General features: G+C 40.7%; 1 protein-coding gene across 8 annotated transcripts in view; it reads left to right on the forward strand.

Moving 5' to 3' along the window:
• The window catches only part of tjp1a (tight junction protein 1a), a 90989-nt gene that overhangs the window by 7822 nt on the left and 59516 nt on the right, over positions 1 to 23651 (forward strand). For all 8 annotated transcript variants that reach the window (XM_034117106.1, XM_034117111.1, XM_034117108.1 and 5 more), the window contains exon 2: positions 5037 to 5235. In XM_034117106.1, the coding sequence (XP_033972997.1) occupies positions 5037 to 5235 (199 nt within the window). The remainder of the gene's footprint in view (positions 1 to 5036; positions 5236 to 23651) is intronic.

Below are 23651 nucleotides of genomic sequence, written 5' to 3' on the forward strand. Positions count from 1 at the left end.
CATATCTTCACAGCAGACCTCTGCCCATACATGGAGTCTTATTGTGCCCTAAGGTTGAGTTTGTGTCTGTTATTCACACTTGACCTGCCTGTTACCCTCCTCTCCACGGGGGTCAGACAGCGCTCGGACATGAGCGTTGTCCCGCCTTGTTTGATACATGTCTATATGCCTAATCTGGTCTTCCCATCTGTCAGCCTGTCTGGCCCGATCACAGTCTTGATCTCGGCGCAGACTTCCAGTCGCATCCTCGTCTGCCCAGGTGGCTTTCAAACAGCTTACAGACCCCAACCAGTAAATAACAAGCTTTAATTTGTTTCCTTGTTTTCTTGTTCCTTCATCAGACTTTTTCAAGGATGTTATTAGCCGACCAACATATTCGTCATCTGTTTCATTATGGGAGGGTCACTGAGGTTATCTTGATAAAGCAGGATGTGTCATGCACCTCTTGTCACCACTTGTCCCCTGAAGTAGGGGGGGAGCCCGTGAGCAGAATGATGCATGTTCATTGGCTGCCATCACTTCCAGCTGAACAGTCAGGCATTACGAAGCAGGCAGGACGACCTCTGAGCCATACGCTGACAGTGTCCCTCTGTCCTTTGTCCTGTTGCATTATGCTTTTTGTCTTTTTGTTTTCTGGACCCTTTTTCTTTCACCGTTGGCTTTTTTCTCTGACTTTTATTCTGTTCTACCTTTGAAATAGTGACCCTTTATCTACTGAGTGAATTGAAATGGAAAGAAAACTGATTAACATACTGACAGGGCGAAAGCTCTTTTTTAAAAAAAGGTCTTGTATATAAATAGCACAATGAGAAGTCAGTGGAGCTATTTTGGATGCACCGCTGTCACTTGATGAACTGGAAGATATGACCAAAGGAAAATCACCAGGATCTAAAGCCCCCCCCCCCCCCCCCCCCCCCCATCACAGCTCTGTTTGTTTAGAGGACAGTCAGCTGTAATAAAACCTGATATAGAAGAAGTAAAAACATAATGTAGCAATCCTCCCATAGAGACACTAAAAAGCCACCTGGGTGGAGGAGGTGTGTGTGTGTGGTGTGTGTGTGAGAGTGTGTGTGAGAGAGAGTGAGACTGTGGATGCATTGCTGCCTAGGTAAAAGTGTCAGGATGATGATGAGACACACCTGCTTTCGTCCCTGTAGTCCTCACACTGAGCAGAACCAATTGTTCTGCAGAGGGCTCTCCATCTGGAGATCTGTCACAACATCCCAGCTCTGAGGGAACAGGAGGGGCCCCCTATAGGCCCCCCATCACCTTCCACACCCATGGAGCAGGCTAATTAAACGGGTGTCTACAAGCTTAAAAGACATACGCCACTTGTATAATATTTTTTTTAAATACTCTTTGTTTAATTTACAATGGTTGACATTTAAATATGTGAACATATGTTACATATAACCGGCCCTTCTGTAAGTTGGTGACTGATAAAAGCTAGTGAGTGTAGTGAAGAGTATAGTATAGGAAATATGAACAGTAGCCAGAAAACAGTATTTGGACCAAATAATCATACATCAAGGTCTTTTTAAATGGAAACCACCTTCATTCGAAAGTTTGCAGTAATATTAATCTGCTGTATAGGATAGATTTGCATTTGTGTTAGCTCATATTGTAAAATACACCATAATATTTGTTTAATATACAGTATTCTATATGATATTTTTAAAACCTCTATCCTCAACACACGTGAGTCTTATTATTTATTCATTTTTATGCAAATTGTCCTCCCATAATGGCAGAATATTGAACATATAGAGCATATTATTTGCTGTATAGTTTTACAATGATGGAAGTGGTCATGACCTCCACTAAATGTCTAATGTCTGTCCTGAGGGATGAGAAAGGGATTTCATGTTGACGGTCCGTTTAGTGGCTCCTCTGAAGCTTTTAATCCTATGCCACGATCTTCATCAGAAGATGGAGTTTGCACTATTGTTATCTATTTATTAGCTGACGTGGATATTTTTTAATCTGTTGAAGCTTTTTTCAAGCATTTCAGTATTCAAATTCAAAATGGAAATTCAAAGCTACACAAATTGTCAAACTGCCGATAAAATGTCTGTAACATGATTAAAACCTTCAGAGACTGTTTTGTCCACTGCTGTTTGCAAGGCTTAAGTTGAACTTGTAATTATGTGTTTGTAGTGCGTTGAAGGCTGCAGTGCTGTGAAATATAACTTAAAAAATCATAATTGCATAAAATGTATGTCTGTAATTAAGGATATTTTTAGTGCAATATTCTAACAGAGGAACATACTTTTACTCTAATACATTATCAGCAGTGAATTAAGTACTGTAATGAATGTTTTCTACAACTAGGTCTGAACATACAGTACACACACTGCTGGGATGAGGTAATCTTCTCTACTAATGACCTCTAAAATCCAGGGCAGGAGGCAGATTCTCTATTTTAGGCAAAACCTCGTAAAATATTCATAAACTTAATGAAGTCACTGCCTAATTTTTCTATTTAATTCTTTATTTCTGCACTGTACAATGCCTACACTGTTGTTTGCACTGAAGGGGTCACTTTGGGTACACATTGTGAGGGCATTACAGCCTGTTTGTGAGTTAGTCTTCCTCCAGAGGCAGTGAGAAGTGAATCTAACTTCAGTCTGCACAGACAGACAGGCTGTGTCTAATCCACTGGCCTGCATGGCTCTAACTCAAATCCTGAAGCATCACTGATGATAAATCATTCAGAGGCCAGCAGCAAGTGAGCAGTCATGCTTCAGCTCCTTCTGGTGTTCTGTCAAGTTTTAATATTTGTGCCGCAATGTTTATACTGCCCTTGGACTTTACAACCCAACAACGGTGGTTCCGTCTTTCTATTTTCATGCATGGCTCCGATAACACTGCAAGCCTGTGTTGCATCTAGTGCAATCTACAAAAGAGAAAGACAAATAGAAGTAAATGAAAAAAAGAATGTGTTATCATGTCTTTGTTTGTTTTCCTTGAAATGACACATCAAAATAAGACTATGGGCACGAACATGTTTTCAAATTCAACTTTGCTTTAAAAGTGATTTTGAAATAGGTATTTCAATGGAGTGATCGCCAATGATTTAAAAGTTGACGCCTGATTTTGGAAACTTATATTTGTTAAGTAGCCTTGTTTTGTTTTTAACTTTCACAATAGTTTAAAGAAGGCCCTGACTGTATGAAAGCCAAGCTACAGATTGCCTTGTCCCCTCCTTGAGCCCCACAGATACTCTCTACCTAAGCACTCCTCATTCTTAGAAACAGTATTAAAGCCCACAGAGCTGCATAAGCTGCTGCTGGATGTGTAAATGGAATCCCCTTGTAAAGCAACACTGGGATTACAGCTACAGGGATTCAGTGTTTGTGTCCTGGCTGTTAGTAAATACACACATGGGAGTGGACATTGTGCACAGGTCACAGTAGAGGACAGGGATTCAGTGGCACTAATTACCACTTACCTGGGAGCAGTCAGCATTATTCTATGGAACCATACGAAAGTATAAACATTAAGGCCCTATACCACAAAGTATGTCATGAATGAAAGGCAATACGATTATCAAATGATGTATACAGTATGTTTTGGAAATGTAAGCATTGCATTTTAAAGGATTAATAAGATTTATAGAAAATCGTTGTGTCAGTGGACAAATTAGGAAGCAAGTTCTAATTAATGGATGCTCATTAATTAGAACTTGTTTCCTAATTTGACTGTTTATTTGGTCTTAAGTGCCAACATCAGTGTGACTTAATGGACTTCAAACAGCTGCTGCCAGACGTAAACAGTGACTGGATGTGCTATCTTTGTAGCGTTGCTGTTGCTTCTTGTGATTGACTGAACCTGTTTTATCTTGTGCCTTTAACCAGTCCTCTCCATGACTAGAGAGACACGCTGCCTGTCAGTTTTATCTTCACAAAAAGTTGTCCATCTTCTCTTTAAGCAGCTTCATGCAGCTTTGAGTGCACTTCTGGCTATAGGGCCGCAACTCTATTGAGTGATTAATGGTTTTCTCAAATGTCCATCAATTGTAAAAAATGTCCAACACCGTTTCCCAAAACTCAAAAACCCAAAGATAATCGATTTGTATAAATATAGCCACATTTAAGATGGCAGCACCACACTTTTGGAACATTTGCTTGTAACATGATCCAAAAGATGAATCGAGTATGTTTTCCCCCTTTTGCAACCATGCATGCAAGAAGCAGATCAGCTTCACTGTGGCTTAATAATAGAAGACAAGTAGATGCTCCTTACTCTCCATCTGCAAGCTACCCGCTGACATTCAGCCCAATTATTCACACATGCTGGAATGCAACTACAGCCAACAGGAGAGGATGTCCTTTAAAAAGTAAAGGCAGCAAGAGGGAAGTTATGTCACTAAGGTCCTCCAGGCATCTTGATGTTTTCCCTCAGATATGCTGCAGTGCCTGCTGGCAGAGTGGATTGTTCTTCTGAGAAGGCTTGGTCATTGAATCATGTGGTATTTAATGGATGTGGTTACGTCAAGTTGTTGAGCCCACAAGCTATTCATCATCAGAAACATTCAAGAGTTTAAGACACACGCAGACTTCCCAATCAACTATCAATTAAAGCCTCAACTGAAATGTCACAGTATCAATGTAAGGTTACAGTTTAATGCTTCAAGGGGCATTTAGGTGACACAGTACATTTACATGCACACAGATACTAGGGGAAATATCTGGCCCTTTAGCAGCTAAATACTTACCGTGCTCACCAGCTAAAAGCAGCTGCAGACAGCTTCCTGCTGCAGCTGGAACCAACACTGATGCAGCTTTAAATGCCCTGATTACCGTCCACTTCCTGTCCTAACATGATTTCAGTAAGGGATTGGGTAAAGATTAAGAGAAACCTAGTAAACACAGCTATATTTCTGCAAAGAAAAATTGTTGGGGTGTTCACAATACTCCATGTGTGTGACTTTGAACAGGGGCAAATATGCTTGTTTAAAAAAAAATGTCTTCAATTACTTTGTTGACCAAAACTTCTGCGTGATTTCTAATGTCGGGTTTTTTTTTTCTTCTCAGGGTGACTCCGCAAGATGAAGACACATCCCCCTCAGGTGCTCCCGGGTGTTCAGATGGGCGTACAGGTGCTAGCGGGGGTGCTATGGCCATCTCCACCCTCTCGTTGCCCATGAGCCAGGGCAAACCTTCCCTGCGTCGCATCAAAGGCCGCATTCACCGCAGCAAGAGCCTGGACAGCATGGATCTGCTCGACTCCAATGTAAGGCCCACTGATCACATGATCACACCAACATGTACACTCATAGATGGACAGGGTGAACAGGCTGCCAACAACGATTATGAATTAGTATGCTGATTTTTTCTTAATTGTTTGATTAATCCTCCAAATTAAATTAAACAATTGTTTGATTCTCATAAACAATTCAAGTCGAAAGTAATTATTATTTTTTGTTTGTGTTGAACATATAAAATAACAAGAAGTCCAAAAACATATTTTCTGCTTATGGGTTAATTCAGATGTAACATTTACACAAGCAGCAGCGCTAATACGCACACACAAACACACAGGCGTGACCTTTGGTTATGCAATATTTCTTTGATTTTCAGATGAGCACAGTTTAACACATTCCATATGTCTCTCTCTATGACTGGTTTATTCTCATGAAAAGTATTAATCTGATAAATGATTGGGTAAGCTGCTTGGACCTTAAAACCCTTCCTAACTCTGGGATTGTCCAGTGAGCTGAGAACTGCGTTTGGCCCTCTCTTTCCTCCGCTCAACTCATGCGTACTTGTGCGTGTGTGCTTCTGTGAGTACCTGTGTGTGTGTGTGTGTGTGTGTGTGTGTGTGTGTGTGTGTGTGTGTGTGTGTGTGTGTGTGTGTGTGTGTGTGTGTGTGTGTGTGTGTGTGTGTGTGTGTGTGTGTGTGTGTGTGTGTGTGTGTGTGTGTGTGTGTGTGTGTGTGTGAGAGTAAATGATGTGGCTTTTGGGAAAGCAACCAACGGTTTATGATGTAAAAGCATGCCAACCTGCTACTAATGCATGCTTGGTAAGGCTGTTTTTTGTGTGGCATGGGACCACAGTGGACACACAGATACAGATACATCTCTCTCCTGAACATCACTATCCAATGTCTCTCTATCTCTCTCTTTCTATGTCCTCACTTTTACTTTCTTTGTCTCCACCCTCTGTAGATGTCTCCTTTAATAAATGTCCACATTGTGATCTTTCCTCGTCTGCCCCTGTCCTTCTTCTCCCTGTTGAGTGTGTGTGTGTGTGTGTGTGTGTGTGTGTGTGTGTGTGTGTGTGTGAGTGTGTGAGTGTGTGAGTGTGTGAGTGTGTGAGTGAGTGAGTGAGTGAGTGAGTGAGTACTCATCATGGGGTGTTATGGCTGGCCCTAATTGAGAGCAGCCTGGTGTGCCTTTGTGAGGAGTCATTATTCTTCTCCAGGAGTGCGACTCGTTATTAATATAGTTCACACAAGGTAACCCAAAATTGGTGACGGATGGAGGGTTGAATGAAGTTGCAGGGTGGTATGACACAGCAGAGAGATTTCCATTCAGAACACACACACACACACACACACACACACACACACACACACACACACACACACACACACACACACACACACACACACACACACACACACACACACACACACACACACACACACACACACACACACACACACACACACACACACACACAGGTTGATCGAGTCTTGTCACTTTAATGACTGCTGGGATGGAGTTTCCTGCTACTTTCTAATTTTGAAACGGAGGCGAAAGTATTTCATTGATTTTTAGAAATATCCTTGAGTGCTCTGGTCGGCAATTATTGGCAGTGAGTTTCTGGCCTGAATCCAAGCTGTTGTTTTTTACTTTTCAGACATGGTTGAAGTAATTAAGATCAAGTGGTTGTACTGGAGCTGTAGAGGCATGAAGGTTAGAAGTGACTTTACTGTTTTGTCATTCACAAAAACAAGACCTCATAGCAGTGGTGGTGCACTTTGAGTTGAGTGGGAGATGTGTTGTCCAACTACTGTTTATTAACCCTGGAAATGCTGGAAAAGGGGCTGAAACATTTATGGAAAATATCTAATACAATGTTGTGATTTCTGTTAGGTTTCATTTCTGTAAATTCAATTCAGACCTGTAACTGCGGTCTACATTCTTCGGTAGGTAGAGGAAGGAAACAAGCCTGTTCACAATGTATTCAAACATCAATCTGTTGGGGAAATTAAACAAGGCCTTCATTAACATTATTAGTAATACCTTTGCTTTTCTGACTAACATTAACTTAATATGATAAAGTTCATTTTATAACCGATACAATGATCACTAGTGAAATGAACCAGCAATAACTAACACTTGGTCCTACAACTTGTGAAGACCCCGTTGATTATGTAAGTTAAAAATACAATTGCAGTTGTTTAGCAGCCTAAAGAGAACCTTTGGAGTAAACCTCCTCTCACAGTAATCTCAGTGCATACACGTCATGTTATACGCTTTATAATATTCAGCTGAGGTCAAAGTTTGCATATAACCAAGCTCGCCTACGCGTCTCCTTTCCTCCATTATGAATATCAAGGATGCACTAAAAAAAGCCTCGGTATCCATTTCATCCCACTGAGCTCTCACTCTATGCAACATTATGGGATGCATGAAGCATGTTACCCAAATACATTAGCCTTCCTCTTACAATTCTGTGGACCATCATAAGATGTGCATGAGTTTAAGTCTGAAGCATGAATAATAGATGGGAGAAATGATCTACTTCATAATGCAGTATTTTCTTTCTTTCACTTGCAGCTATTTTTGTGTGAGGAAAAAAACAACCCTGTGAAGTCCGTGGAGAAGAGAATCTGAAATCTGTGGTTAAACTCACCTGGGATTTCAGCAATTATTTATTCAATACAAAGCGATGGCTCCTCTCTGTCTTCCAATGCAAAGTAGCTGCCAATGTTTACTTCACTGTGGGGGATTGATTCCTTACACTCATGTCAATGGGTAGATGTGTGTGTCGATGTATGTGTACGTGTGTCGCTGTATTGTGTGAGCTGATATTCTTTAGTCCTTGAAAGTACACACTGTTTTGGAGAAATCCATGAGGCGCCACTCTGGTTTGATTCCCGATAAATCCTGCTGCACTGTGGCTTTAATATTCCAATTAGGCTGTCAAAAAAAGTTGAAGAAGGGTCAGTACCTTTTAAAGACCTGGTTTATTTTTCCGAAAATCTATCAGATGAGCATGGTCTGATCTGCAACCTGTATGATTAGGTTTGGTTAAACACAGTAAAGTGAATCCTGTGTCCATTTTTGCAAATGTAAAGCATTTAACCAATAATACACTTTCCATTCGAAAACCTTTTTAACAACTTTCATGATCTATACGGCACACAATTAGGAGTTATTAAGGGTTACGAAAACATATCAAGTAAACACCACAATCATTTTATTTAGAATTGCAGAGTAATCACAGTGTTACATACAGAAGAAAACCTGCCCCTCTTGCAGCTTCATTAGAGGATATTAATTAGATCGGACTAACGCTTTTTGATTTGCTACACATCTAATAATTAAAACTGCCTTTAACAGTAAATCAAGTTACCCAAATCTCCCTTCAAAGGACTTCAGTCTGACTGGTTTTATCTCAAATAATCTGCATACCTGATCTCCATGATGGAGTGGTGTGTGGTTCACTGCAACTGACGTTAACCCCACTGCTGGAAACAGCTGCTCAGCTGGACAGAGTTCTCGCCCCAGTTTAGTCCGGTCATATAAGCAGATCACGCATGTTGGATGCTATTTTGGCACATTTCCCATATTTTAGCATAAGTTTGTACACAGGTGGGTTCATAACAGGCTACTCGAATACACCATGTACAGTAAGCATTTAGCAGAACTGTTTTACAGCATGCAGCACCCTATATGTTTATTGCATGTATAGTGAAATGATTTCTGTTCAGGGAATCTTATAGTGAAATACCAAATATTTATAAATCTGTCAGCCAATTATTTTATTCATTTGAATGGCATCTGTCGTGCCCTTTTTTCCAGACTTTTTGAGTGTACTGTTATACACGTCATCATGTACTCTGCTGAAGCTGCTGGGTACAGGCTAAATAAGGAAAACACTCAGACAGCGACTGACAGAGAGAGCCGAAAGGAGAGATTACAGAGCAGGATTGATGAATGTGAGGGAGGAGTGGAGGTTATGACACGGATGGCGCTATGAGAGATGAGAGAATGGTTTGACAAAAGGGTGCAGGATGTTCCCATTAGATGAATATATTTCCCCCGGATAGACAGGAGGCTCCGCAGACACCTTATAACTCATTCATCTCAGCCCTTGTTTTCAAGGCACAACAGGGCAAAATTGCATTTCACATACAAGTCATTTATCTTACCTGAGTTGAAACAGGCCACTGAAAAGCGTCTGTGGTTACATGTGCCTGCTATGGGCCTCTACTGTGCATGTGTGTGTCTTGCATGGGGAATGATGTGACAGTAACAGTGGTATTTTCTGAACAAATTATAGTAGCGCTTAGCTTCTGGGATCATCATACTCTTCGTCAGTATGGGAAATTAAATACAGACATCAGGCAAAAGTTGCTGAATGTGTACGTTTGTAATTCATGTGGCCACCAGCTTATTTGGAGGATAATAAGGCTTTCATATACAAACCCTGAGAAATTATAGATACTGGATGAAGAAGATAGTTACCCATTTTAATTCCTTTGAAGTCACATTAGGTCGTTTGATATAGTCAGACATAGTCGGTATGAATATTCTTGTTTCTGTTTCCTGTAAGGCTCACCTTTTAAAGCAGGCAGGTGTCTTGGCTGCAGAGTATTAATGTGTTCTGCACTACAGACACATTAGAGAGGCATGTGCTATGTCATACAGTATGTATGCTTTAAATATGAATTGAATATTCATGTTTTCACATCACTTCATTCTCACTGACACTTCTCTCTTTTTCTCACTCTAGGATTTTTATTTTTTGTTCAACACTGGTGTGTTATGGTATTTGGTGTTACAAATCTGCACATATGCTATAAATGATGTTATAAAGAAGGAGACATTTGGATTGTCTCAGCATAATAAATTATAAGATTATGCAACATTTAAAAAGATTGGTAACTTTTTATGTTAACCCAACAGCTGTTCCTAAGAACAGTTTGAAAGTACTTATTTATCACTTGGATATTTTGATTTTATACTACTATTACTGTATGTGTCCAACACATATTTTACTTTTCAAGCCGCTACATTTATTTCGACAGCTATAACTACTATATGCTTTGCTCCCAAACTTAGTGTATAATCCATTTTCTTTTTAAATATAATGCATTGTTACAGATAAACTACATTGATATCATCAGATAAGTTGTTCAAACTAGCCTCACTAATTTAAATATCGTAGTTTTTAATCCTCCACTGACTAAATCATCTAATATAATAACGATGATAATTAGCTGCATACTATGTTTATACATCCAGTATCTGCTGCTTTTGTTGTGTATTTATGTATTCTGTTGTGTTATATTGGATTGTAATATATTATACTGAAGTGCTTGATGAAGCTATTTGTCATAACCTGCTCAGGGACTGAGGATAAAAAATAGCTCATTAGTGAATGGTGGAAACACAAATGTTGATTAATGTGCATTGGTAAAAACATAAACAATTATTACATAAAAAATAATGTTAGAAGTAGCTAAATATAGTAAAGGTGTTGGTTTTCACTCACGTTTACTCTCTGTGTACTTCTCACTTATCAGTTTTTGTTGCTTTTCCAGCATTTATAGTAATTGATCGCTTGTACAGGTGCATGCCTGCTATCTGTAACATCCTATGAAGCCACTCATTAATTGCATTCAACATTAATCAGCAGCAAATCCATAGGCAGTAGCTCTCGGGTTCCCTATGGCTTTGATTTTGATCCCAGTGATTCATTAGCTGTTTAAAGACACGCAGTCCTCTGCATAATGACACGCGCCCTGCCCCTCACGTTAGCTCATCCCGCGGCCCATCGTAATGTCAGGCAGGAAGGGCAGGCAGGATCAATGTTGGCTCTGTAGATAGATGAAGCAATGATCTATGACACCCACAGCAACAGCCTGCAAGTGAGAAAGCCTTATTTTACACAGGGTCATATGGAACCGTTCACATGAGATTAAATTATATAAATCAATCACTCTCGGTGAGGAGTGCGTATGTGCTTGTGTGTGTGTGTGTGTGTGGTCAATCTTAGCAGAGGAGATGCCTGGCTGCATACATTGCAGGAAGTGTGTCTTCATATTAGTATGTCCGGTGGTCTTATGTCCTCTGCGTGATATTGATTGGTCGCATTACGCAGTCTGCAGGTCAGCACTTCTTAAACGGCGACAGAGAAGAGGCATGGAGGAATTACTGGAGGGCGCGGGATAGCATGAGAGAAGACCCAAGGGTGGAAAATGAAAAGACAGCAGAATGATGTGAAGATGGATAGAAGGAGAGGAGCAGCGTTGTTTTGCTCACACGGCCACGCGCTCAGCCCCACCCTGTTCTATAGTATTGATTTAATGTGCTAAAGCTGGTGACCTATTGTTTTCACCTTCATGCTCTTTTTTCTTCTTGTTTGTTTACAGTGTATTAATACAAATGTTATTCTCACCACCACGTAGGTAGTTGTCAATATTGAATAAATAACATTAAGCACTTTACCCGTCTTGTGATGTTTGCTTAACAAAGCGGCGGAATTAAGTTCATTGATCCAATCAGACCAGCTGACAGCGCAGTGGCTCATATCTACAGTGATTTCTCTTCATATACAATGCTATTCTTCTGAAGCGCTCACTATACTTGTGCCAGAAAAGCATTTAGTGCAGTTGTATCCTCATGCAAATCTATTTTTAGACATTTATTAGTCACTTTTAACCTCGGTGCTGACAGTGTTTCCTCAGTGGTTTTTTGTGCTTTGATGTAATTTTAGCTCCATCCCTGTTTTGGTCCCAGCTCCATTTCTAGCGCAGGTCTCAGTGCTGAAATGTTTTTGCTTTGAATAATTTAACACACTTAAAGGCAATTACAACACCTTGTAGTGTGGAGTGTTTTCAATTGTAATTTATTTATTTTACCGGCTGTGATACCTGCATTGTGACGTAAACCCTTACAGTAGATTGGATCATTTACATAATGTAGATTGGGTTCATTTATTAGCGATGATCTTCACCACGTGTCGGAAGCAGCGGCAGCAGCATCGTCTAACGAGATGGGATGGATTCTCAGCAGCTCACAATTTAGGTCTTCTCCTCTGTTTCCATGGCAACACAATTACTGTGTCCTGGGTGTGGGAGGTTAGGGTGATAACACACAAAGGTTAAAGTAATGTGAATGGTGGGCAGATTTTATGTCGAGGGGGCACAGAGAAAAAAAACAGGTTGTAGAGGTTGGCTATGTCAAAGGGTTTTTTATTTATTTCAGCGAATTTGTAAAAAATAAAATGTAGAAGCGTTGCAAGATTTTGCCATTCGTGCTTTTTTTGGTCATAGAATCTGTTTTAAGCCACTATATCATTGTTCACATATTGATGTATGTTTTGTATATATTCAACATTATTAATGACGTTATTGTTATTATATTAAATGACTCACGGTACACTATAAGCCCATTCAATGACTTATATCAGTGGAGAAAGAGAAGTGTAAAAGAAAGCAGTACACGCTGTAGGCATGCAGTTCATTTAAAAAAGCAACATTAAATTCACATTATGCAAAAAGCAGCATCTTTGTACTTTAGCCACGGGCTGCAATTGGCGATCAAAGAAGTAGTCAAACAACAAACACCAGAGAAAATAAAAAAATGTTTTCATTAATTGCTAAAAAGTATACACAGAAAGATAAAAGAAATGCAACCCAAGGTCTGAATACGAGATGGTCAAGTTGTTTTTCACATCGTCTTATCCTTCTTCACTCTGCTTCTCTTGTTGATGAAAAGGACTTTATCTCCTTCCCCTTAACTCAAGTGCATTTGAGAAATGAGTGTCTCTAATATTTAGCTTTTTGTATTCAGCAGTTCATGAAGTGTTAATCTTTGGTATAAGAGATTAACAAGTGCTATACAGGTGCTATAATAAATACACGTATTAAGTATTTATGTTGACAATTGAAGCTGCTGTTTGATATGTACATATGTTTCCTGTCGTAATGATATATAAATGAAATCACTTCTCCCACTGATAGCTTTGACTTATTTTGGCTCCTCCAAAATTAGGGATAGAAGTGACAAATTATTGAGATTATTATTTAAATAAATCACTCACATCGACAAAAAGGAAAAATACAACACACATTGAGTTTGAAAACAAAAAACAATGTGATCTTAATGACATCAAATTCAATAAATTCATTATTGTCTTTGTTTAAGTACTTTATTTATGACCTAAAGTCCCGTCTGGGGCAGATCTGAATCCTAAACTGTGACCATACAGACAGAATATAACCCCCAACTCATCTGATGTCTTCCTCACATCAGTTACAGACTAAAGCTTCACCTCTGTCCCTGTGCTTTGTTTTATTGGCGGTGTGTGTTGCTCTCTTTAACAACCTCAGTCTCCTCAGTGCTGCAGGTGTACAGAAATATCTCTCGCTCTAACCTTTCCCTTTATGCATGCACCTCCAGGGGCTCTCATTTCAGGTTTGACTTTTATTTTCCCTCTCAACTAAATGGACCACCAGAAATGTGAAACTTTGTAAAGTGAGACGCCCCCGGGGAGGCAATGATGCCAACCTGCAACCTGGCTGTGTGGCGTCGGCTGCAGAGAGGAGTCAAGGAAATTATTGAAGTAATTTAAAGTAAAACTACAGGAAATGGATGAATCAGAGTCGACGTGTCAGTGTTTCCCCCAGGTTTACTGCCTTGGCAGGGTGCTGCTCGGGTACCCCCCCAAAAAATTATAATAAACGAATTTGAAACTGGGGGGGGACACAAACGGGCAGACAGCAGAGCTCGGGGCAATAATGCAGATTTGTTTGACTTTTTTACACTTTGTTGTTCTCCTCCTTTCCTCCGCTCTTGTCTCTGATTGTGAGTGTGTGCATTCGTGTGTGTGTGCATTCGTGTGTGTGTGTGTGTGTGTGTGTGTGTGTGTGTGTGTGTGTGTGTGTGTGTGTGTGTGTGTGTGTGTGTGTGTGTGTGTGTGTGTGTGTGTGTGTGTATGTGTGTGTTGTGTCTGTCTGTCGCTGTGTGTGTGTGCCTCAGGAGGACTGCTTGCTCAGGGACAGGGGTCTCTGATTGTGTGTGTGTGTGTGTGTGTGTGTGTGTGTGTGTGTGTGTGTGTGTGTGTGTGTGTGTGTGTGTGTGTGTGTGTGTGTGTGTGTGTGTGTGTGTGTGTGTGTGTGTGTGTGTGTGTGTGTGTGTGTGTGTGTGTGTGTGTTGTGTGTGTGTTGTGTCTGTCTGTCGCTGTGTGTGTGTGTGTGTGTGTGTGTGTGTGTGTGTGTTGTGTCTGTCTGTCGCTGTGTGTGTGTGTGTGTGTGTGTGTGTGTGTGTGTTGTGTCTGTCTGTCGCTGTGTGTGTGTGCCTCAGGAGGACTGCTTGCTCAGGGACAGGGGGCTCTCAGGATGGATTGGTGAGGAGCCAGGGGCAGCGCTGTGCACCATTAGGATCAAGGTTGCTATTTCAGGATGCTACCTGCTGAGGGATGTACTCAGCTCACAGTTTTGATGGCCCCTCCGCACCCCTCCATTAAGAAAGGCAGAGGTGGCCTGTGCTACTGGGACCTGTTTACAAGTTATTTTGGTTCAGATATTAAAATGACTTATATAAGTAGCTGTTTGTATAATGTCGAGATAGTTTGAAACAGTAACTTCATGAGTGATCTCCAGCAAGGCTGTCTACGACACTGACATGCACTTTTAATATTTTTATCCAAAATAAAAACAGAACAGAGAGTTGACCTACATTCTCTTAAATTATAATAATACATTTTATTTTTAACTGCCTTTTTAGTCACGCAATGATTTTACAAAACAGATAATAATAATAATAGACTTGCTTTAAAGCTAAAAATAGCATCACACAGTATTTAAATATGTGTGTGTGTGTGTGTGTGCGTGTGCGTGTGTGTGTGTGTGTGTGTGTGTGTGTGTGTGTGTGTGCGCGTATGTGCGTGTCTGTGTGTCTGTGAGGAATATGAGTCAGCATTCTTAGCTCATTGACATCCACAGCACAGAGACACAGAATGACCTCTGTGGCCTTTGGGGTTAAAGCTGCAGATCTATGCTGTGTGTGTTTAAGCATGCATGAAACTGTTTGAATAATGCTCATCAACCTTTTAAATCTATGAAAACATACATTTATGTTTTCTTTCTTGTAAATTAAAAACATTACGTTGATATGTATTTGTTATCCAAGGACTAACCATACTTTTGGACTGCAGAGTTTGGATAATGTTTTGATTTAATTAACATTAACTAATTATATAGTATATACAGCTATGTATTTGGACACATGAAACAGAGTTCATTGTGTTCCTTTAAGTATCTTAATTGAGTTATTATCCAATCATTTTTCAACAAAGAAAAAGGAGCCCTATCAGTATCTACCTGTCAGCCCCTTCCTTGTTTTTGTTTACTGCTACAGGACGTAACCTTTATATATACAGTCTATGGACGCAACAGAAGAACTCCAGTGTTTACTCTTTCTCTAACACTACTGTGCAGTACACTGGTGTGGCCACTGATAGCGCTCTTGCAGCACTGCGAGGTTGTAAAGAGACCTGAAGCTCTTCTGTATTCAACCTGCTGTTCGATGAGAGCTTTTGTCCTGCAGAGGGCAGAGTTTCACCACTAACCGTCTTAACGCCGCCTTTGAGAGGACCACTGACCTCTTTAGCTCTGGTCTCCATTTTAACTGTCTGAATGAGGCAGGATGCCTTAGCTCTTCTAGTAGATATACAGTATGTTTACATGTTAAGCACACGTCTTTGCACACTTATCATTTGTCTAACATGGAAACCCCAATCAGCTTGTGTAGGAATGCTCAGAGGGAAAGAGAGTGTGGTGGAGTAAACTGAGCTTTTAAAAATCATAGCAGGTGGTCTCTTCCTTTTTGATTTGCAAATTGATATGTGTAGCCTATGTGGTAAAAAAAGAAAAATAATTTCATATGTGGGCTAATTCTCTATATTTTGACTACAGTAAAACTTGTGACAGTTCGTCTACAGATGCTTGTATTGAAGCTCCCTCTGTGACTTCATGGGCCAAGCAGGTGCCAGACAATGTAATGAGCTGGAATCGAAATTCCAGAAAGGTCCACTGGGGATCTCAGAGCCATGCAGAGTGGCAGCTGAGGGCATCAACAGAGAAGCGGGCACAGATTCATATGAAATGTAGCATTATTTGCCTGTAAAACTATCTTAACATGATGTATTATCTAGTGGCTAATGTAAGGGAGATAACAAGTCCGTTTTTAGCATTGTAGTAACCCCAGTGTATGAATCAGTGATCACTACAGCATCAACATTAACAGCTGCTTTTTTCCAGCATGACCCCTTGAAATTAAAGTATAAAGACATGTTATCCCGAGGTGCAGCCGAAGAAGATTACAAGCACAAGATGTTCTGATGTTTTGTTCTTGTTGATGGAACAAAAAAGGGAGATATGAACTCCCCGGCACGTCTGTTCTTATTTATGAGGTGGTGTCGAGTCTTAGCTGGAGATATTTCATTAAGAAATAGAGAGGGGGCAGAGAGGAGAGCAGCGGGGGATGACTGATCAGTCAGGTGATAGGGATTTTGTCATGCATGGGTCATCGCCTTTTCATGGAGCCGGCCAGAAAGCTCTAAGACTCGGACAAACAACAATGCTCCACTCCTTTCCTTTCAGTTGTATTCCTTAAGTCTTTCTGTTGCCTCTTTAGACAAACTGAGTGTAGTCTGCCTGCTGCCATCCGTATTAAGCTGGCAGTTCTGTGGGGCTGCAAAGAACAAAGGTGTTTTATTTGTTGACCACCATAGAGGAGTCCTGTCCAGTGAATCATCCTCAGACAATATATGTTTCTGGCTGGTTTTCAGTGGAAGCTCCCCCAGAGCCTCAGTGACGTTGCCAGCAGATTAACTGTCCTCATATCCCTGCTTCCCCGGTTATACTCCTGCTTGTTTTCTTTTAATAAAGCTGGCTGGCCTCCTTAGTCCTGAAGCAGGCTGGCAGACAGACAGGCATACGGGGGGAGCCAGGCAGGTGGGCAGCAATTACAGGTAGAGATGTTGTGGTGGGAGACTCATGGGAGGGAGAGGGAGACATGCGGAGTGGGTGCTGGAAAAGGTCGAAGGGGAAGCTGCAGCACTACAGTCAGTCTGTGCAGTCACAGCCAGCGTGACAGCTCAGTGACATTGTCGTTTTTGATCGTCTCTCTCGGTGTGAGGAGCTGCATTCGTGTCATGAGACTGGCAGGCAGACACACATTCCTGCAATAGGACACACACACACACACACACACACACACACACACACACACACACACACACACACACACACACACACACACACACACACACACACACACACACACACACACACATGTTAAGAGTTAGGTTGACCCCGCTTTGTAGATTAGCTGCTCTGTCTTGTTGCTCTGAGATTTATTTTGTGGACCAGAACTGTTGTAATGCTTCTATGCAATATTTACAATAAAAGTCAATCTTTGTTAGATATAATATTTAAAGTGGTGATTTTGCATGATTATTTGTGGAGAAACAAACATGTTGTGTGTAAGCTGACTAAGAGTTTCTTGAATCTTTATTTACAAGCGTCAGAAGCTGCTCTTCCTGAATTACAAATCACAATGAATACTTTCAGACCGTGAAGAGATTCTGATCTAAGAATTGTACGAGGTCGATGATTAACAGGCCGCCTGGTTTAGTTTAAATCCAAGTGTGCAACCTTAAATGTCGTTGCTCATGTGATTCTCCAGGGATGCAGCTGGATGTATTGGTGACACCCCCCCCCCCCCCCCTCTCTCTGTAGCAACTCTCAGTCATCATAGCTGCTGATGGTTCATCCCTAATGTCGACCCATAAATAAAACAGCAACCAATGGAGAGAATTGATTTCCAGAAGCACCGAGGAGAGGTGGAGATTTATGCTCCAAATAGCACTGCAGTGCCGTATATCACTCTTTCTGATATGTTTTGCCCTTCATCTTTTTTTCCAGCCCATCACTCTGACTGTAAAGCCCAGAACAGAATGTTCCCTCTCTTTCCTTTTTTTATAGATTAAGCGTTTGCCAAATCTCTTTCTTTTTCCCTTTGATCTTGACCTGGTTTATCTTTTCACTTTATTCGCTCATGTGCTCTGCTCACCTGGCTGTAGCAGCTTTATTTCCCCCTCTCCTTTGGAGTTCTCCGTCTCTCTCTGTCTCTGTTTCTCACACACACCTCATTGTGGAGGGGAATTGACCAGACTTTGACTTTCTGGAAATTCTGCTGATTTCCCTTTGATCCACTAAGGCTATAGATCACAGATGTTTAGAGCTTCAAATTCAGGCTATACATCTACAGTTGTGGTAACGGTACATGATAAAGAAGATCATATGTCTAAGAAAAATACGTTCCTAATGGGGCTCATCAATTTTAAAAGAACAATTATATTGTAATATGATGGGTATGGTAATTTGATTCACATGGGCATGGTCATTTCTATCATTTATACAAATTTTAATTCAAACATACAAAATATTTAAGTATAAATGTTATATTCAAAAGTTCATGGTGTAATAAATGTATGATTATTTTTTTAGCCATCAATTCCTAAACACTATTTTCTCTGTCTTGTCAATTCTTGGACATTTTGTTGCTGAGATCCAAAGCAGTACATGTATCTGATGGTGTCTTATCTGCATGTTTAAAAGATCCCAACATTTCCTGTAATCCAGCCTTCTGATTCACTTACATAGTTAATCCAACTACAACTCTACATATGGATAGGCTTGCTCCAGATTTGCACATTGTATGGCAGATGTTCTCCCTGCTTGTCTGTGTGTATGAGTGTGTGTGTGTGCGCCTGTGTGCATGCATATGTGCATGGTCCATCCTGCATTGGGTATCCAGGTGCTTCGAGCTCCAGGACCAACAACAGACCTATAAGGTTATTAAGGTTGTTCATTTCCTCTCGTCTATTCGCCTCCTCGGCTCTGCAGTCCAACATTCCACACACTCCACTGGAATTAAGGGAGAGGCCTGCAGCAAGGCAGGGAAGGAGCTCAGGAATGTCTCTGTTATCACAGTGAGAAAGCATGGAGGGAGGAAGGGGACAGGGGGTCAGGCCAGAGGGCCCCTGCCTTGTTAGGTTGACTCTACTCAGGACTGGAGCTGTCGGGGGTTTCTATCAAAGCTTTGATCACCACTCTCAGCCCTGCCCATAGGAGTATATCGCCACAGAGGTGCGTGCCCTGCGCCCAATCAGAATACATTGGGATCTAATTTTAGATCTGACGCTTTTTAAATCAATATCTTCACTCCTATCAGTGGCGGTGTCATGTAGATTCTCTCACGGCCCTCACAGATGTCACAGCAGGTTGGCTCTGCTCTCAGTGTGAGCTGCTGAGGAACACCCCACAGTCACTCACTTGCATACCGCTCGTGCAGGCGGAGGGACACATACACGGGCTAAAGCATCCCTCTGGGTCAGCTGTAGCTGGAGACAGGCCGTGTGCAGACATATGCACGCATGTGTGGTGAGTTAACAAGAGACACAGTTTGGTAATATATGATGCGAACAGAGCTCAACGAATGCCTTGTTCAGGTTTTAGGTTATCGCGAAGCAGAGTGGTTTTACGTTGTCGGCTTCATTTATTGGTGTTTGATGTTAGTATGTTTAATTCATGCTGGTCTTAATGTTTGGCCTTCTGTTAAAAGATGAAAGGAGAGGGTTTGTGAAAGTAGATGTTGATTGCAACACCAAAGTATATTTCTTTCTTGTTGATCATTCTCTTCTCTGCACAAGTTTTACAAAAGAGCCACTTCCAGTTCTCTGTATCCCTACAGTTCACACTTAATTCACTGTGTTGTTGTTAAGGTAGTATTTCGTTTGACAACTGATTTGGATAATATTACAATCGTTGTATCTTTGTTGCAAGAGTTGGTGATGACAGTTAATTAAATATGGAGAAAGTAAAGAGCTGATTAACTTTATGAATCCAATAAAAGTGATGACAATTATTTTCGCGGAATAGAGAAGTAAACACGGTAAAAATGTCTATTGAAATCAAATAAATCGACCTCATGGTTCATTTTGGACTTTTTATTTAATTGTATGCAAGAAAAACTTAATATAATAATATAATATAATGAATCATGGTCATCTTTTCTCACAGGCATTCAGTCCCATAGAGCTTATAATGCCTCCAGTGATTCCGTGTGAACTTCCAATGAAGGGATTTCAGTGTGAAATCCATTTAATCTTGTCCATGCATAATGTTGTGTAGCCTATGTATAAATACAAAGGGGATTATTTCCATTCCCTTTCTATTCCTGATTTAGATTTGAAACAAGGCTTACCATGTAACATATAAACTATATTTAAGTCACCTGAATACTATCTGCATTTCATTTTAAGTGGATTACCATACATTGAGCTAAATGTGACTGAATTTATGACAAAACATTAAAATGTAGGTGTAGATTAATGATTAAAGTTACATACTACTACTACAACAGCTATATTATGTCTCTCTCTGAGTCCAGGGTTAACTGCTGTGATTCATACATTCTGCTATAAAATGCTGTGGTCCTGCAGAGTGTGTCATGCAGTCTGACCTTCCCGCAGGACTGCTGCTCTGGCACATTGCACACTGACTAACAGCATGACAACAGAGCTCATCACTGCCTTACAGCTGTGCTCTGCATCATGTTCCCTCTGATACACTCTGTAATTACAGATATAAAAGTTATGTATGCTGCATACCGAGGAAAGACAGCCATGTTTTATTTAGGTGATAATATTTCATAGTAAATATCACAATTGAATGGTTTAAGCTGTATGTTCATATTGCCTTTAAATATGTATACTGTTTAAAAACGTCTAAGTTTAAAAACTAACTTATTTTATGTACTTGTTTTCATATAGGTGAAGATTCTGCCATGTAAAAAACATAAGGATATCAAAGGCGACTGCACAGAAATACTCTGTGAAGTGTCTCATTCATTACCTTTAGTTAAAACATGAAAATGGACATATTAAAAGTGATTGGACATTTAAAAACAATATTTAGCATGAATGTATCTCTACATTCCTACGAGAACGTGCTAGCTACTGTGTGTACTTGTTGTTTACTTTGCTGCAATACCCGTTATCATTCTGAATAACCCTGGCATGGTCCTCTTTTCTCCTGTTTGCCTGGCTCAGTAGTGTATGACACCAATAAACCGACAGCAGGACCTCACCTCCTTGCTCTGTGTGTGTAAATGTGTAAACATTAGTAGTGAGGTAGCGCAGCTTTAAAGTGTTTTTTACTGTGTTTCCCTGGTGGTGTCGTCCCTGCTGTGGTACCTCCATATGCTGTTTGCTGTACATGTCACATGGTCAGGCCAGTGGCACTGGTTCAGCTGAGGGGCCCCAGGTGATACAAGAGCTGTAGGCAAACAGAGAGAGATAACATCTCCACACAAAGCTCTGTCCCTGTTGGTGGTGCAGCAAAGGCAAACACAACATACACACTTTACAATTAAAATGTTCTTTTCTTTTTAACCTGATTATGCACATATATTATGAATCTGAACCTAGGATGTCAAATGATCCTGGTTTTTGTCTCATGTAACCAAAGACATCCTGTTGACCTTCATTTATTTTGCCACCATTATATTGTAATTTCACAAATGGTCTGTGGAGCAGCTTCTTTTTACACCTACTTTCTTTATCAATTCCTTCTTCATATATTGAGTTTAGCTCATATTAAAGAAATATAAAACAATCTCTGTTTGTAATTATCTGCTGCCTTTTTTGGCAGTCAACTGCATTTCTTTGGGTCCTACAGTATAATGTGTTGATCAGACAAAACAACATTCAAGGAGAAAATAGCCTGGAGATTTTATAGACCAAACAATTCATCGAGAAATGTTTTGCCAAATGAATCAATAACAACAATTAACATAAGTAGCAGCCCCTATATTTGTGTACATATATTGCTCAACATACCCTTCCTTTTCAACACCCTGGGTAACCGTTAACAGCAAGCGAATACATTGTTTATGACACTCAACCAAATCATCTTTCGACTTTCCTGCCCCCATGGCTTTTCCTCATTCACCCCTTTTCCCTACCACCTTTAAAACCAACCAAAGCAACTCTCTGCCTGGCATGCAGAAAAGCTCTGGATGTGCACATTCAGTGTCTCCTCACGTATGAGCTCACTCAGAACTGTCTATATGGTGCAGAATAGGGCACTGTAAATCCCTGCCCAGCGCCCAGCCCGGCCCCCGCCCCACAGTGCCCACACTGACAGAGGTGGCTTAGACTGGCTTTCAGGGCCGCTGCCTTTCTGCTGAGTTCATCAGGCTGGTCCTTTGAGCAGGGAGTCAGCCTGCATGGCCTTGTGGCTCTTTCTTTCTTTTCAGGCGACAAATGTGCTAAAACAGCACTCCGTAATCACTTGGCATTAGGGGCCGTTGTGTTGGGCATTAGTGGTTAGAATTGACCACTGGGACGTTATAAAAATGAGTCTGACAAGAGAACACCAAAGCTGATGAGTCTGGATCCTGGCACTGGACAGCTAGAGGATTAGTCAGCTAACACACAGGCTGGGGCTTCTGCGGGGTCGGGTCCCATCGCATCTCATCACCACCAGGCTTGAAGCGGCCCCCATGGCTGCCGTGTCTCCATCCTCCTCTCTGGCTGGCTCTGGTTCCCATCCTCCACTGCTTCTCCTTCATCTGTTCTTCCAAAAAAACACAACGTCAGCTCCTCTTGTAGGGCTGTGTTTTGCATGGGAGGAGCGTGTGATGTCATACACTCAGGACAGGGGGGGGTTAAGTTTCAGTGAAGGGGCCTGATTCATTTCAGAAGTGTTCATTCAGGCAGTGAAGCTTGAGGGAAAAAAATCCAGTTTTTACATTTTAAGATTTTTGATAAATTTAACTTCTAAAAAATCAATTTAATAAATATTAACTTGATTTTTTAACAAATGACCAACTATACCAGTTTAAGTGTTATTCTTGCTTACATTTTGTTTAGGAAATTGGCAAGTTTCTTAAAAAGTAAAAGGCATCTTGCTTACAGTCTACCAATGTTACTTACGTTACAGGCATCAAAGTCACTGATACTTAAAAGTTTTGACTAAAATTGTTTAGCAAAAAGTTACCTTGGTCTGTTTGTGTTGACAGTATTGCAATCAGTTGATTTAACTTGTTAGATTATAAAAATTGTTGGATTTGAAGCTGGAATGGTATTGAATCCAAATGAGCGAATCGTGAGATCGAGAAAGATCACCTTATCTACAGTAGATAATATACGTCGGATCTCTACTAAACCACATGTAAATATCTTGTATTTTGAATTAAAGTCAAGTGGCATATGCTTTGTCCATCTACTGAAACTCACAATGATGTGGTTTGATAAGGTGACTGAATACACACACAAAAAAGCTCCTATTTTCTCTAGTGTATCATATTCTAAACTCCATTGAATATAAAGAGG

This window comes from Trematomus bernacchii, unplaced genomic scaffold, assembly GCF_902827165.1.
Source record: "Trematomus bernacchii unplaced genomic scaffold, fTreBer1.1, whole genome shotgun sequence".
Classification (NCBI taxonomy): Eukaryota; Metazoa; Chordata; class Actinopteri; order Perciformes; family Nototheniidae; genus Trematomus; species Trematomus bernacchii.